The following is a 16,016-nucleotide window of genomic DNA, read 5'->3' as shown; positions in this document are numbered from 1 at the left end:
ATCTTTGAAGTCTATGCAACATCTGTACTCATATCTTTACTTCAATTACCGATTGACGTATGTGAATGAAGCGTTTCGTTAACGTCAGCGTTAATCATGCTCAGTACTAAGCATTTTTTCTCTTATTTTAGAAAGCATTATCGCGTGTTAAGAGACTAAGGGAGAACTTGGAAATAATTTTCCGAGAGGTTTGTTTTGGTCTGTTTCCTCCATATTATAAGTGTAAATAAAGATTTGGTGCTCGCTATTTGGAGCTCGCTATTCAACCCTAACTAGTTTTTCATGCAGTGAAATCAAAGCAACAATGAACTGTAAATAATCAATCAAGCTTATTAATGTTAGTGATAATCACTTATCAATCATGACGTTGTACATATCACGCCCAAATGACGTCACATTTCCATAGGCTTACCATGTTGGATTTTCCATCTTGGATTTCAACATTTTTTCAGGAATATGAGAATAGCTCATAATTAATTAAATAATAATAATCATCATCATCATAATAATAAAAGCAATTCTCAAAGTCTGACCACTATAGCTTGTTTGATTAAAGATATTCGTGACATTGCCTGTGGGCCTTAGGAACAGAGAAATATGTTGAGCACGAACCAAGAAATAGCTCCCAGTCCGTACTCTTTATAAACTTTCTGTACCTGTACGGCAACTATCTAAATTTTAGTTTTGTTTTTGTTTTTGTTTTTTTAATGTACTTTCCAGGACTCAACACTTGCTTATGAGCTTGGAGACGATCTTATGTGTACTGGAATTGAATTTTTTACAAACAACTGTTTTAAGGAAGCTGCTGAATATTTCACTGAAGTTATTCGCCTTGTCTGTGAATTTAACTTCATCCGCGAAGCTTATATATACCAAGCCAAATGCTATCTTAATCTGGTAAGCTCCATGATAGCTTTTCATAAAATGTTTCGGACTCTGACTCGCAATGACAGTGATTGAGTTAAGCTGAACGTGACTATTTTGCTCCATTTACTAGGGTGAGTACGAAAACGCAAGGGACCTTTGTACGACAGGTAATGTTTTCCTACTGTAACAGGTCCAATAAACCCACAGAATGTCAGCTATATTAGATTTTAGGCAATCTCTGTTTTGTTTTCAAAATGTTCATAGTGTTTGTACTCTCAAATCAATACGATTAAGGCAATGGGTTTGAGGCTGAATATTATCACGGTCTCGTCTTCACTATTTTTGAAGTTATTAATCGTCGACTGTTGTGGACTGAGATTTGTCCTCAGATGTCGCTTAAGTACAGTTGTCTCAGCTATCCGAGTATGGGTTTGCAAACTTGTGTGGACGTGTAATCTCACAAGCACGCTGCTAAATGTTTTGTTTTCAGATTAAATTGTAAGTTAGGCAGTTACAAACAGAGGGATTTTTATTGCCGGTAAATGATTTTTCCTCATAACCACGACAAACAGTTTGTTCCCTTTAGTTCAGCTATCGTTGATCTTAAATACCTTTTTCTTCAGAACATATATTTATATATACCACCTTGGTAAGGAAGGGGTTAAATGTTTTCAATAGTCAAAAAAAGCCACAGTTTCTCTTGGATCGACCAGTGGTTTCATAAGGACACTAGTCAAAACAGTCAATTATACAACAACTTTATAGAAACAAATCATTCTTTCACTTCGGTAGTTTTAAAACGCTTCCCTGAAGATGAAGATGGCAAAATTCTCCTCGAAAGCATTGACACAATCATCTTGGAACGGAAGGAAGGCACGAAAAAGAAAAATTCAAAAAGGGTAGGTACTTGTTTATGTTTTCTCAGGATTCGTTCATTAATGATCCTCAAAGATCCTGCAAAGACCTAATTCTAATATCCCAAGAGGACGATTTTGCAAGAGTTTTCGCCACGGGAAGAACTGCTGACGGAATGCTGGCTGATGTTGTTTCCGTTTGCAAATGTTCTTGTTATTAGTTGAACACCCGACTTGCCGACCGACCAGGAGACTAATTGACTGTACACAGACCGGCCTAAGAAACTTATTGAATGAATGACTTAGATCTTAAAAAGGATTTGCATGTTATTTGAAACTTTTCTTATTACAACTGATATGAATGGAAACCAAAAGTGGTCAACTTTCACGTCGACTGCCTAATCCTACTTTCGATTTTTACAGCCATCCAACTCTCGGGTGCCTGAAAAGCAAATTGTCCCCGAAAAGAAACCGGTAAGTGTTTTATATCTTTTGTTGTTAAAAAAAAGGAAAGAAAAAGCCAACTTTCCTAATTGAGAGTTCAGTTTTCAATTAATTAAACACTATTTATATCAACGTTATTTCACGTTGTCTAGTCGGCCACTGTAGAAGTGTTGTCTTTACGGAGGTTTCCCATTTGCTTGGAAATTTTCGTGGGAATCGGGGATTGTGACCGATCAAAATTAAGAACGATTTTTTTTTTCTATTTTCCACCAAAGGTTCTGAACAAGAAGCAAAGACAGCGTGAGGAATATCGGCGGATGAAAGTAAATTTCTTCTATCTTTTGTCTTTCCTCTTCGATGTCACCTGTACTTGTCCACTTTTCAAGTTTATTTGTTATTGCAATTTTGAAAGCAATCTTGTGTAGCCTTTAATTTAAGATTGCGAGGTAATGTCAACTCTGTGCCGTCCATATTTATTTGTTTTATAGGAGGCAGAGGAAATCGGGAAGGAAATCCGAGACAAAATAGATAAAGATCGGGAAAAGCAGGACCAAAAGCGAGAGAAGGTACTGATCGGTGGTAAATCATTTCCGTACATAGGTGTTTAGATTGATACCCTCTGTTGCTCTCACGTGTTTCAAGTTCGACATCAAGACATGCAGTGTTTCATTTAAAAGCCGTAAAGTTCGATTTAGACCTCTGCCTATTTGAACAGCAAGCACGTGTAACTTTACCGACGCTCAATCAGTTTTCGCGGCATAATCTCGATAATGCCTTGGGTACGTTACCCCTTATCTACCTCCCCATTATGATCCGCATTTGTAAATGGAGTGAAATCAAATGACTGAATATACTGTAAGATGTAAAACAGTGAAATGAATTGTTCAATTTTCTAAGGCTAGGCTTTTGAAAACAATACAATACTAGGGCGTATTTACCATTCTGATAATTTATCAATGCAGGAAAAATCAGAACTGGAAGGAGCAAAATCCCGTCCGATGCCTTCGTTTGACGTGAAAGCAGGTAACGTAACGCATCGCTACAGCTCTCCGCCTTTCATCCCCCGGAAGTATTAGGCCGACTTTCCTTAAAATGTGTACAAGAAAGGATCGTTTTTGGGGGGCAGGGGGAGGGGAGAAAGGGGTGAATCTTCCGCACGCTCAGGCCTTCAGGGAATACTTTCTCATCTTAAATGAACACAGAAATCGCTTGTGTTCCCAGAACTTCTGCAAAGTGTAAATTTGGAAGTGAGGCGTTCTGGTTGTTCAAAACCATATACTATCCTTCGAGTAATCTAAATATATAGGAAAAAGGATATTAAATAATTTAGCTTGTAGTATGATATTGGAACGTTTATGTTACAATTTTGTTGTTATTGTTACTTTCTTAACATTTTTAATTCCCTGTTGTGCACAAGCCTTCGATGCGTCGAATTCCAGAAGAGAGACTATGGATAAACAAATCAAAGTTCAAGGTATCTTAAGATTTCTATATACATGTATTAATTTAACTGCTTTCCTGTTTTCTATCGGCAAAAACAAAACACTTCAACCAAAGTAAGAAATTGTTGCCAAAACTGAACGTTACATCTATAAGGTCTATAAGTCGCAGCTGGTTTCTTCCATTTACCATGCCTACATTTTATTTTTCTCAAAAAGACTATTTTGACTATTTCAGTAAATGGGCATCTTCGTTGGGATACCTCTTCCAACGAAATCGTAGGAATGGTTGCTTTGCTTTTCTCTTGCAATGTGTCCATTAATTCGAAATTCAGTGCCCGAGAATGATTTTTTATTACGTGAACGCATAAAAGGCGGTATAGACCTCTCGTCTTAAAACCGTCGCCCTGGAGTTTCTCCATAGCTCGGTGCAAAAACGTGGGAAACTGATTGTTGTCGTTGCCGCTGTCGTCGTCATCGTCGCCGTTCTTTTTGTTGTTTTTTGTTTTGTTTCGTTTCTTGTCTTCTAAATGGATGCCCTAAGGGTTAGCACTAACCCGCTGTCCTTTTCACAGCTGTAGCTGGACCTGGTGCAAGACCGAAACAGAGAAAACCGATTGAGATATCTGGGAAAACTCAGGACAGACACAGTGGGAAAAATAGTAAGAAACATATTGATCTCTTGATAGGATACCCTAAAGGTGACTTAATTAGTTGAAAACTTTCGGTTCCACTGACTGGGACCAAAACGGTCAAAACATAAACCAAAGCCGCCATGTATAACCGACGTAAATGTAATAACAGGTCATTATTTAATAAAAGCTCCTAAGTGTACATCACTGGCCATACTGTTGCAATGGTGATAGCTTCTTTAATATCATTAGCTACCCTCTTTTTGTTTTGTTTTGTTTTGTTTTTGGGCTTTTGTTTTTGTTTTTCTTTTTTTTTTTTTGTCTTCTAAGCTAAAATAAGGGGTTAGCACTAACCGCTGTCCGTTTCTCAGCCGTAGCTGGACCTGGTGCAAGACCGAAACAGAGAAAACCGATCGAGGTATCTAGGAAAACTCAGGACAGAGACAGTGGGAAAAAGAGTAAGAAACATATTGATCTCTTGATAAGATACCCTGAAGGTGACTTAACTAGTTGAAAACTTTCGGTTCCACTGACTGGGACCAAAAGGGTCCAAACATAAACCAAAGCCGTAATAACAGGTCATTATTAAAAGTGCCTAAGGGTACATCACTGGCCATACTGTTGGTGATAGCTTGTTTTCATTAGCTGCCCTCTTTTTGTGGAGCCAGTTGCCACATGGGCTCACATTGTTAGCTTCACTAAGTGTTTCTTGAACGTGCTTTTAATTCGTTAGTTAAAGGTGGCTCAAAACAGTTTTCAGTACTTTTTCACCACTTCTGCTTTGATATCTTAAGACTTAAGATCATTTTTCGGTTGATGCTACGATATTGACATGTACGATACAAATGAAGACGTGAAAATTCTGGAATAACGTAGAAACTTGCTAGTGGGTTTAAAATAATTTCTTGGGTCAACCTTCCTTCTCTTCGATTGATGCTACGATATTGACATTTATACTACCGGTACGAAACTGATCAAATTCGCATTAGAAAAATATAATTGTTAAATACTAGAGCTCTTCCTGAAAGGTTAAAACAGAAACATACAAATAAATTTAAAATAACTCACAACAATTTTCAACAGCACTTGTTCTTTGATGAATGAATGCTGCAACTCTTTTTCGGTTGATGCCATAAAAATAATATCAAAAGAATTTCCAATCATTGGTATACAAGTTATGGTCATTTTCGTGAATCTTAAGGTGGCTCCATATGGTTATTCGCTGTTCATTTGGCGCGCGCTAGTATCTACTATCCACGGGAATTTTCGTATTACTCTTAATCGCGCCTCTCTCAAGTCTATCGAAATGAACTTCTAGAAGACAAAACTACTCTTTTGATCCATCACTGTTAAATTAACAGGGTCTTACCTGGAATGAAAACTCTCTAAAGATAGGTTGTTTACAGTGTTTATTTTGCTTTTATTTCAATTTTCTTCCATATCCTTCGGTAAAAATTTCCTTAACTTTGACATTTCATTAAATTTGTCCAGAGGAATCTTCTGAAGGCCAAAAAAATAGGGGTTACAAAGGTAGTTTCCTCGCTTTTAGCGAATTTGTGTTTTTTAGCTCCACTTAAAAAATTGTCTTACAAACTTTCTTGATGAATTGGCAGACAGAGGGCGTAAACAGTAATTACCGCTCTGCAAAATTAAAAAAAGGAAATGAATCTTGAATTCGCTTATATAAAATGGGGGCCGCTAAGCTCTTCTATATCAGTTATAAGTAATTGTAGCAGTAAATGTAGTATATATTAAATTTCAATTATGATAACGTCAAATAGTTCTTTGTCTGTAAAGTAAAATTAGTTCTTTTCCTTTCTTTATCACATACTCTATGGGTTAACAAATGAAACAAGCATAGCACTAGCACTGGCCACTTGAAATGTCCATTTGCGTGTGCAAAGTTAGGATTTTTTCTTTATTATGAAAGTAATTTTACAGAAACCAAAACGTGGGACACGAGTCGGTGTCTAGATATTCAAATTTTGCTTGTTCTCTGATAGCTAATTTGTGCGTATATTTCAAATCCATGAAACAGTATAATTACCAATAAAGCATTAGGTTAAAAGCGAATGTATAAAATTAATACAAGTTTAAAACATTAGATTGATATTTTTCATCTACTCTTAACAGAACACAAGGACATGGGCTGCAAAAAGAACGGCAAGGCTAGTGGCCCGATAGAATTAAAGCCTCAGTGCAGAGAACCTGCTAATTTGAATGTTTCACACGCAATGGAAGGCTGGCGCCCCCTTCCCGATGAATCATCTGACTTCGAACGGGGTGTATCTAATATAAACCAAACAGCACAAAAATCAACCGAAGCAGGACATGGATGGACTCCGGTGACTTCAAAGAAACAGAGACTAAAGTCGGTGGCCAAAAGCTCTTCTAGCCCTGACTGGCCATCACTGCCAGGACCTTCCTTTGTAGAAGATACAGGTAATTTGAAACGGTCTAACTCGAATGCAACATCGGCTAACCGTGTCGAACTTCAGGAACCCAAATCTGAACAAAAATCAAGAGAACAATCAAGGAGAGGGTTTGCAGACAACACGGATTACGTTCCTCAACAATCACCCAATTTATCACGTCACTTAGAATCTGCAGGACTAGACTCTTTTCTCAGCGGTGCAGGGTCCCCGAGACAGAACTTATTTTCGGCAGATCAAGAGTCCTTTTTCCGTCCAGATGGTACACGCACTGGACTCACAGAAGCAAGAATGCCTGTCCGTTCCAGTCACCCTTCTCCGAATTCATCCCCAGAAACGAGGACAGTGAACTTTGGAAACACATTTAAATCGCAATGGGAGTGTCTTGAGCAGATTTCTCCACTCCAGATTCACCGCACCTTGGATTTGGCAAACAAAACGAAAAAAGGCGTTTTGAGTACCAAGTCGGAACCACCTCTTGATACAAGTGTTTCACCACAAACAGGTTTAAATCTTAGTTGGGCTCCTCCATCAGGAGTTTCCACTCTTTGTGTGCATTTCCTACAGGATAACAGAAAGGGACAACCTTTCCGACATCCAAAACCTTGTTCAAACTGCACAAAGCGTTCGAAGTTTATGTACGGAATTTGGAGAAGTGACACAAAAGAGTGGCAGGTGATGAGATCCTACCCAAAAGACGTGAACCCTAATGTTCCTTTCGAGCTCTGCTGGCACTTTAGTAATGGCGTCAAATGCCAAAAAAGTCCTTGTGCATTTGCCCATGGCAAGGAAGAGTTAATGTTCTGGACTTCAATGAGACAATCAGGTAGGTTGTAATCCTGTCCTGAAGTTGACACCTAGAATGCAGGTATGATCAAACATTTCCAGTGAATAATATGAAAGGTGACAAAATGTTTTTAGCTTTTCCTCGTGTGTGATTTATATTGAAACTTGAAAAACCACCTAATGCTTCTCACTTTAAGCTTATATACACTAACGAGGTACATTCGTTTTGGCGATCTAAAGAACACATGAATTTTTAGCCCAAGTACATTAGCTATCAGTCAATCACACATTATTGTTTACTATTATTATTACGCATAAACTAAGTCATATTTCTCCTATAGGCCGTGCCCCGTTTGGAGGGATTGCTGATCCTGAAGGTTCACCTCAGGAGAGTGATTTCCAGGACATTCCTAAACCCCAAGAACGCGTCCGAGGATCGTTGATCATTCGTGACATAAGGTCAAATAAGCCAAGGCCTCCTCCAACCGGGGTGTGCAATGGAAATTTCCAGTTGTGTAAATGGTAACGCCCAATTTTTTGAAGGATATTTTGCTGTTTTAACTCAATTTAGCTTTACTTTATTATCAACGGAAGTGTTCTTCCGTAATTAGATTTAAGAATATTAAACAATCTTTGTGCACATACAACTTAGGTGGAAGTCTCGTCGAGTGTGCAGGTACGGGACATATTGCACCTTTGCTCACGGCGAAAACGAACTGAAATCATGGATGGGATACAACAAGGAAATTCAGGAAGCTCAAAGCGAAGAAGAATTATCCTGCCAAAAACCGGAAACCAGTGCAGACATTTCAAGAAGTGAGATACAGGTACCGTACCAAATCAGCAGTAGATATAGAGTACGCCCATAGCCTAGTGTCTGTGCACAATACTTACTGGGCATAGCTCAAGATTATGTGATGGCTTGTTCGCATTCCTTTCTCAGCCACGGTAAAATCAATTAATCTACACATTTATTTCGTTTAATTTGATTTTGTTGTTCTTACTAGATGGTTTACAGTCTCCCTGGTGTAGAGGTCTCATGCAATAAACCTACGAGAGTTAAGATCTTCCTTGGAGGTGACGAGAGGCGCCATATCTTTCATTGGGAATTTACAGTCAAATTCGGGGTAATGAAAAAATCAGCCTTCATTCTAGTAATTTAAATAGCATTGTAAACACAAGTTACGGTGGCCAACAACTGTCACGGCAAAAGAAATAACCTCAGCGCAAAAGTAAGAGACTGAGACTCATGGCAAAAGAAATAACATCACGGCAAAGAGAAAAACCGGCGGCAAAACAAAGAGACTCGTGGCAAAACAAAAAGACTCGCGGCAAAAGTAAAAGTCTCACGGCGAAAAGAATAGCCACACGGCAAAAGAAATACCCTGACGGCCCTCACGGCATTAAAGAGAGCGTGGGGACTGGGGCGAGTTGTCGAGGTGCACCAGTCTTTTTGAGTCGAGTCGTTTTGTTTTGTTTTGCCGTGAGGTTATTATTTTTGCCGCGAGGCTATTCTTTTTGCCTTGAGGTTATTTCTTTTGCGCGAGTCTTTTACTATTGCCGTGAGGTTATTTCTTTTGCCGTGACACTTGTGGGCCACCGTAACAAGTATATGAATGACGTTGAATTTCATTATACGTCAAATTCCCTCGTCCGTACACCATGGCTAATGGCAAACTATTTTCCCGTATGTTCTGTTCATTTTCTCATTAAGTGCGTCTCATTCCTGCTTTGTTCAGGCATTTAGAGTCTCAAGTACCACGCCTGATTGTCTTGTATACAGTCGGTATGTGAGTGAGCGTATCATTGAATTTTCCCCCTAACGCAAGTGTAGTTAATCCTTATGAGGTGCTTTGATTTGGTAAATACGTGTTTGGTGTGAAGTGTAAATGAAATAATTCTTATTTGAACTGCGGTTGTAGATGAAAGTGAAGAATGATCATCGCAGTAAATTTTCCAATTTAAGCTATTGGAAAGAAGAAGCCTGAAAAAAATCAGGGCTTCAACGGGATTCGAACCCGTTACCTCCGCGAATACCAGTGCGATGCTCTACCAACTGAGCTATGAAGCCACACACTGGGAGCGAGGTCAATTAATTGAGTTCATATCTTCCCGTGAGGAGTGAAATGATGTGAAGTATATATGAAATAATTCATATTTGAACTGCGGTCGTAGATGAAAGTGAAGAATGATCATCGCAGTAAATTTTCAATTTAAGCAATTGGAAAGAAGAAGCCTGAAAAAAATCAGGGCTTCAACGGGATTCGAACCTGTGACCTCTGCGAATACCGGTGCGATGCTCTACCAACTGAGCTATGAAGCCACACATTGGGAGCGAGGTCAATTAACTGAGTTCATATCTTCCCGTGAGGAGTGAAGAAGAAATATAAGGGAGTTCATATTTTCCCGTGAGGAGTGAAGACGAAATATAAGGGAGTTCATATCTTCCCGTGAGGAGTGAAGAAGAAATATAAGGGAAGATATGAACTCAATTAATTGACCTCGCTCCCAATCTGTGGCTTCATAGCTCAGTTGGTGGAGCATCGCACCGGTATTCGCGGAGGTCACGGGTTCGAATCCCGTTGAAGCCCTGATTTTTTCACGCTTCTTTTTTCCAATTGCTTAAATTGGAAACTTTACTGCGATGATCATTCTTCACTTTCAAATGCGTGTTTCTCAAGCGATCTCCCTCATACCGGTTTACCAAAGTTACACCAAGTGTCACTTTTCGTTTTTTTAGATAAGTGAAGTTGGCAAGCTACGTGAAATTGATCTCCTTCATCGTTATCATGACTGCTATCGATTGACAAAGATTATTGGCTTTCTTAACAACATCGAGATTTTTTCAGAAGTTCCTAAAGAGCGATGGTCGTACAGTCTTCCAAGTTGCAGTTGGAATGACAAGAAAGAGGGCCAAATGAAAGTTGTCGTATTTGTCTCCTTTGAAACCACAGCGAGTAACCAGACCTTTACTCAGTGCCTTAGATTTGACTTTGGCAAGAAGCCCTTTTTATTGAAAGGATTAAATGTGGACGTAGCAAGTGAGGAGGCCTTGGACACGCTCTCAGCCTTGCGACAAGAACTGAAATTGCATTCCTCTGTATGGAGAGAGGGGTCAACGGACATTGTTCCATGGCCAGAGACCGCCGACATGGGCAGTCAAGATCTACTGAAGGAGTACAAACTGCCTGAGAGGATCGAGAATGTAGTTTCAGCGCAGATAATCGACGGAAACATGACAGTGGACAACTATAAAAGAGTGATGCATCAACTGTTGTTTACTGAGGAGCTCTTCATGAAAAAGGCAATTTCAAGGTAAACGTCCGTAGGTGCTCATGAATTTATGTCACAAATAACAGACAGTTATATTGATTGATGCATTTTACAATGATCCCCAAGTTGCTAATTTTAAAATAACTGTCATTTTACTTTACTTTTAATATGCGCTCTTTCGGTCAGCGGTGATCGACGGCCTTATACTCGGAGTGATAACAACTTGACTGAGCCTGAACCAGAAAATCCTAGTTGCGGTTTGATTGTAAAGACCCAAAGGTGTCAAAGTTCGATAATGGCTCTGAACATGCGTAGAGAGAATGATTAATGCTGGCTCAACTTCCGAAATCACTTAGTGGCCCTGACTCTGGCTACTGGTCAAAACGACTCTGGCTTCTGAGATTGTATTGTGCATGTCATTTTCGTCAGACGATCTACGACAACAAACGGCGACACTAATAAAACAGTAATATTCTTGGCGCTATGTTCACCCCCTTCTGCCTCCTAGGCTACTATTTCCTGGGCAAAGGCATGACCCATTCATTGAAAGAAAACTAACAACTAGTTTTATTTCCTCTTCATAGCTTCGTCCTTCAGAATGTCCGGTTAGATTGTCAGCAGAGTATCAGTGATGATTGGTCTGGAGCGGTTTATGCTGGAATTGGCGAGTTGTTTGGAATTGTTCAATTCCACGAAAATGAATCCCTCCAACCAGATGATGCAGCAGGTAGACTTCTCATCAGAAAAGTAAATTCTGCTTGGATAAAGATGGCCCGTAGCAGTTCGCAAAAGGCTTATGAGGCTCTCCTTCAGAAGGTTGAGAACGAGTGCGTCGCCCTTAAGCTTTCTTCACAGATGTGTGCAGACCTGAACGTGTCTGACGGTGGCCAGATTTATGTGGATGTACAGTTTCAGCTCAATCGAAAGCCTCTTTGCGACTGGCATGCTGCAATCGACAGATTGGGGCCTATCCAACTATGTTTGTTGTTTCCCACACCGGATGCACCGCAAATAAAGCATGAGGTATAATATATTTTATACTAAAAACCTAAAAAGCCGTGAGCCATGTGTGGCTTTTTTTTTTTTTTTTTTTTTTTTAATTTAATTTTTACCTACTTCTTTTTTTTTTTTTTTACAACACTAACTCTATTTACATTATATTGCTCTAATTATTTACACTATTTAAATTACAATAACTAAACGACTTACATTACTAACAAATACAGTTACACGACTTACACAATTAAGAAATACAGTGACGACAAGGGGCAAAGAAAAAAAAAACTGAGAAGAAAAATAGCTAGTTATCATTACAGCTTGAGGTTGTAGTACAGAAACATAAAAAAACAGACCAAAGGCATGTGGTACATTAAAAGTAAAATGAGTTATGCATCTGACAGGAGATTAGAAATAGCTTAATGGGTAGGAGATAGATAACCCTACAGAAAATATAATCTAAAATATTAATTAAATCCTCATGTATCCTGTAAGAGGTTTCCATTTCTTCGTGTCTCCACTTTTTGTTTCTATTTCATACTGTAATTTTAGTGTGCATATGAAAAGCGTAAGATTTGGATGATCATTTTTTGTTTTAGTGAGCCATATGTGATATCGTGCTAAGAGAAAGCAGTAATTTATAAGAAGCGCAAATTGAGAGATATCTGGCCTCAGACCCAAAGCAGTAATATTTGTCAAAGCATAATCTCTAGGAAGTAAATTTAAGTTTTTCAGCCATTCAGTAAGTTTATGTGTGGCTTAGCTTCAATTAAATTTTTCGGTGGTTGGCGAACGTTTATTTAGAAATTGTTAAAAAAAGCAGATTTGGCAAGCTTTTTACCGTGGGGAAATACAAGAAATAATGGGCAATGCTGCAAAAAAGTGCACTTTTTCACAGTAAACACAGTCAAATACACAGAGTTGATACTAAATGTGTAATTGATAAGGTTTGTAAATGTACAAGGAAACACGAAGAAAAGTTATCATCAATTTAAGGAAAGATCCAAAAACCGACATAGATGGTCACAATTTTATTCAGAGAGTAACAATCAGATTCTCTGAATAGAATCAAACTTATAATTTGCATTTACATCTGGGTCTTGCCCTTCAGTATAAAATTGACATTCTCATGATTACTTCATTTGACCTGGCCAACTGTTCAAGGCGTATGAATTCCTCTATATCAGTTCTTCGAATCTTCCTGTAGATCTCATTTGGCACAATTTTAAAGGCTATAGCTGACCTATTAGAGGAGTATGCAAGGAATATGTTGTCAAAAAATTATGTCTTGGTCACTTTTCACATAAGTCTCAACACAGCGAACACTGGGTCAACACTACGCTACAAATCAGCTGCTTTTTTATTGCATCATGCTATCACTTTGCTAGATCAAACTAAAATGTCATTCAGTCGATTGAAGAATTTAATGAGGCAATTATTCCATTCGCCCTTGTTCAGTAGATATGAGGTAATTATGACAAACTCGGCGCTACACTCGCCTCCTATCCAATACGGCTTCATTGAATAATCGTTAACTTGGCGTAAACTAAATTGTATATCTGCCGTTCACGCATAAAGAAGTTAGATGATCTGAGGTGTGACAAAGTTAGTTTTTAAACTTAAATCTGCTTTCTTAATTAAACGCTGTTTTGAATGATTCCTAACATCCATTTGTTCTGTTTCTTGGATTTAAGGAGAGACGCCCCTGGAACTGGCTGCCTTTGGACTGCAAACTAAACACCAACCAAAGAGAGGTCATTAAACGCATTTTATCGCCTGGGGACACTTCCTCGCCACTGGTGGTATTTGGTCCTTTTGGAACAGGCAAGACATTCACTTTGAATCAGGCAATCCGTCACCTGGTAACGAAGAAACACAACCGCATCCTGTTATGCACGCAGACGAACAGCGCAGCGGACATACACGTGACACTACTACATGATTATCTAACGGAAGAAAAAGGACTAAAGGCCACCAGACCACTAAGGATTTACCAAACAAACAGGAGGTCAGTGAATTTCGAGAACTTGTGAGCTAATCAAGCAGGCTTCAAAAAGAGACATTAATTCGCTTAATGCATTTCAAAGCCACTCAGAATGTTCCATTGGAAATCCGGGAGTTTGATTAGGCATTGTGGCCTCTTCCCTTAAAGAACACGATCACTCGTATGTTTGCCTTGAAAGGGAACATTATTATTGAGCTAAAGGTTACCTTTAATACTCTGTTCCAAAATGTTTGCTCTACTCTTCATCGTGTTTTATGAGCGATAGTCAATTCGGCTGCGCTTACTTTTGAGCTCATTTTTGGGGTCTCTTCTGTAATCCCATCAGGGACCTTCACTTTTGAGTGGAAGTACGGATTGAGTACAAGTACACAACTTTACAAACTTAGTCTTTTTTATTTCGATTACCACGTTTCATGCACCTCGCCAGTCTCGTACCGATAGTTTCCTATTGAACTGGTCAACAATATGGGGGATTGAGGTCTCTGGAACAAACTAAGATTGGAATTCGAAATTCGCCTTTTTACTCGTGCTTCTACATGTATCTGAAGGTCACCTGTTATAGCCTAGGTAAGACCGTAGCTACGCATACTGTTTTTTATCGACCCCTACTCACCTGGAATGACTAGGACCCTTGTTGAGCGAACTGAGAACTGCGTCAGAGAGATTATCTTCTAAAGTTGCGCCTTTTTGAACCCAATAAGGACCATTCTTCAGTTAAATATTACTGAATCCTGATGTTCACGAGCCCGCCTAAATTCCGTCGTATGCAAATCAGGCGGACAACTCTCTCCTTGTTACGACCAACAAGCTACAATAGCTAAAGTTAACATGTTATTTCTGGTGAGTTTTTGTTATTGATCTTAAGAACACTTTATTAGGTCTTGACAATCGTGCAGAATTAACCTTTTGTTTGTGTTTTTCTTTTAGATTAAATACTGATCCAGAGGTTGCAAAAATGTATGGCTTAATAGCAAACAACGCTTATGTTCTCCCCACGAGAGATGATGTCATTCGACATCGTGTTGTGATCACCACTTTAGCTATGTCTAAGCATCTGATCGAACTGCAACTGAACCATGGCTTCTTCACACACATTCTGGTAGACGAGGCTGCCCAAGCCCTGGAGCCTGAGGCATTAATACCATTGGCTTTAGCTGGGCCGAATACGAAGGTTGTGTTTACAGGAGACCATATGCAGGTAGGGACTGAACTTCAGCATCAACAATTCCGGTTTATCCTGTTTTACTTTGCTTTGCTCTGCTCTACTTTGTTTGTTTGTTTGCTTGTTTGTTTTTTCTTATTTCGTTTAACCAGCTCCATTCAATCATCAATTTTCCTGGCTTTTATCAATTGCTATGACAAAAATTACATTTTTCTCGCGAGGTATATGAGGGTCAATTATCTCCTTCGCAGTCGTTATCTTTTATCGTGACGATGACACAAATAATCACAGAAATAATGGTAGAAATGATGCAAATAATGGATTAGTTGGCAACCTTATCAGCTCTAACAATATTAAGTAGGGATTTATCGATTTTGGTCGTAGCCATGTTCTACTAACCAAAATCTGCTGAGTTTCCGAACTGAATAAAAAGACCTCCAGCAATAACCAACTGAAAACGATAAATTTCTTTAGTTTCATTTGTATCTTTTCCTCTTGAGCTACCTGGATATCGCTATTATGCGTCGGTTAAAACCAGCGAAGCATTTAAGAACTGCAGACTTTAACGAAGCGGTATTATCTTGAGCTGGAATAAATGGATATGTATTGTTCACACTACTGTATTGTTTCCACCTATTTAGATGGGCCCAGAGGTTTACTCGCATTATGCACGAGACTGGGGTCTTCAAAGGTCGCTTCCTGAGAGGCTGTTTGATCATTACTGTGAAAAAAAGGAATCGGATGGCAGCTTGATTTTCTTGACAGAAAACTATCGGAGTCATCCCGACATCCTGCAATTTCCCTCTGATAATTTCTACGGAAAAGAGTTGATTGCCCGCAGTGAACAGGCCTCGCACCCAAGGCTTGGACCACTGTCATTCTTTTCAGTCCATGGAGTTGAGGAAGCGAGAGAAAACTCCTACATTAATGGGGCAGAAGTTGAAGAGATTGTGAAGAGAGTCGAGTTGCTTGCCGGTGACTGGCCAAGGGAGTGGAAAGAAGATCTTTCTCAGATTGGCGTAATATCCGCTTACATGACTCAGGTATTACGATATTCATGAAAGCCCGGCCCTTCGTAACGGGCCAACTAGGCAGGAATGAAAAAAATCTTCTAAGAGGTTCTGCA

General features: G+C 39.2%; 1 protein-coding gene across 1 annotated transcript in view; it reads left to right on the top strand.

Moving 5' to 3' along the window:
* The window catches only part of LOC145490855 (3'-5' exoribonuclease HELZ2-like), a 40,586-nt gene that overhangs the window by 6,012 nt on the left and 18,558 nt on the right, over window positions 1-16,016 (top strand). Inside the window, exons 7-26 of the mRNA XM_081469960.1 lie at window positions 132-188; window positions 721-897; window positions 998-1,034; window positions 1,660-1,766; window positions 2,145-2,195; window positions 2,441-2,488; window positions 2,654-2,731; window positions 3,128-3,188; window positions 3,583-3,639; window positions 4,180-4,266; window positions 4,608-4,694; window positions 6,370-7,494; window positions 7,796-7,976; window positions 8,107-8,281; window positions 8,462-8,581; window positions 10,195-10,769; window positions 11,312-11,750; window positions 13,418-13,731; window positions 14,656-14,926; window positions 15,532-15,933. Coding sequence (XP_081326086.1) covers window positions 132-188; window positions 721-897; window positions 998-1,034; window positions 1,660-1,766; window positions 2,145-2,195; window positions 2,441-2,488; window positions 2,654-2,731; window positions 3,128-3,188; window positions 3,583-3,639; window positions 4,180-4,266; window positions 4,608-4,694; window positions 6,370-7,494; window positions 7,796-7,976; window positions 8,107-8,281; window positions 8,462-8,581; window positions 10,195-10,769; window positions 11,312-11,750; window positions 13,418-13,731; window positions 14,656-14,926; window positions 15,532-15,933 — 4,449 coding nt within the window. The remainder of the gene's footprint in view (window positions 1-131; window positions 189-720; window positions 898-997; window positions 1,035-1,659; window positions 1,767-2,144; window positions 2,196-2,440; window positions 2,489-2,653; window positions 2,732-3,127; window positions 3,189-3,582; window positions 3,640-4,179; window positions 4,267-4,607; window positions 4,695-6,369; window positions 7,495-7,795; window positions 7,977-8,106; window positions 8,282-8,461; window positions 8,582-10,194; window positions 10,770-11,311; window positions 11,751-13,417; window positions 13,732-14,655; window positions 14,927-15,531; window positions 15,934-16,016) is intronic.

Source organism: Orbicella franksi, chromosome 6 (assembly GCF_964199315.1).
Source record: "Orbicella franksi chromosome 6, jaOrbFran1.1, whole genome shotgun sequence".
Classification (NCBI taxonomy): domain Eukaryota; kingdom Metazoa; phylum Cnidaria; class Anthozoa; order Scleractinia; family Merulinidae; genus Orbicella; species Orbicella franksi.
The sequence above is the reverse complement of the archived record's forward strand: the minus strand, read 5'-3'. Positions and strand labels throughout refer to the sequence as shown.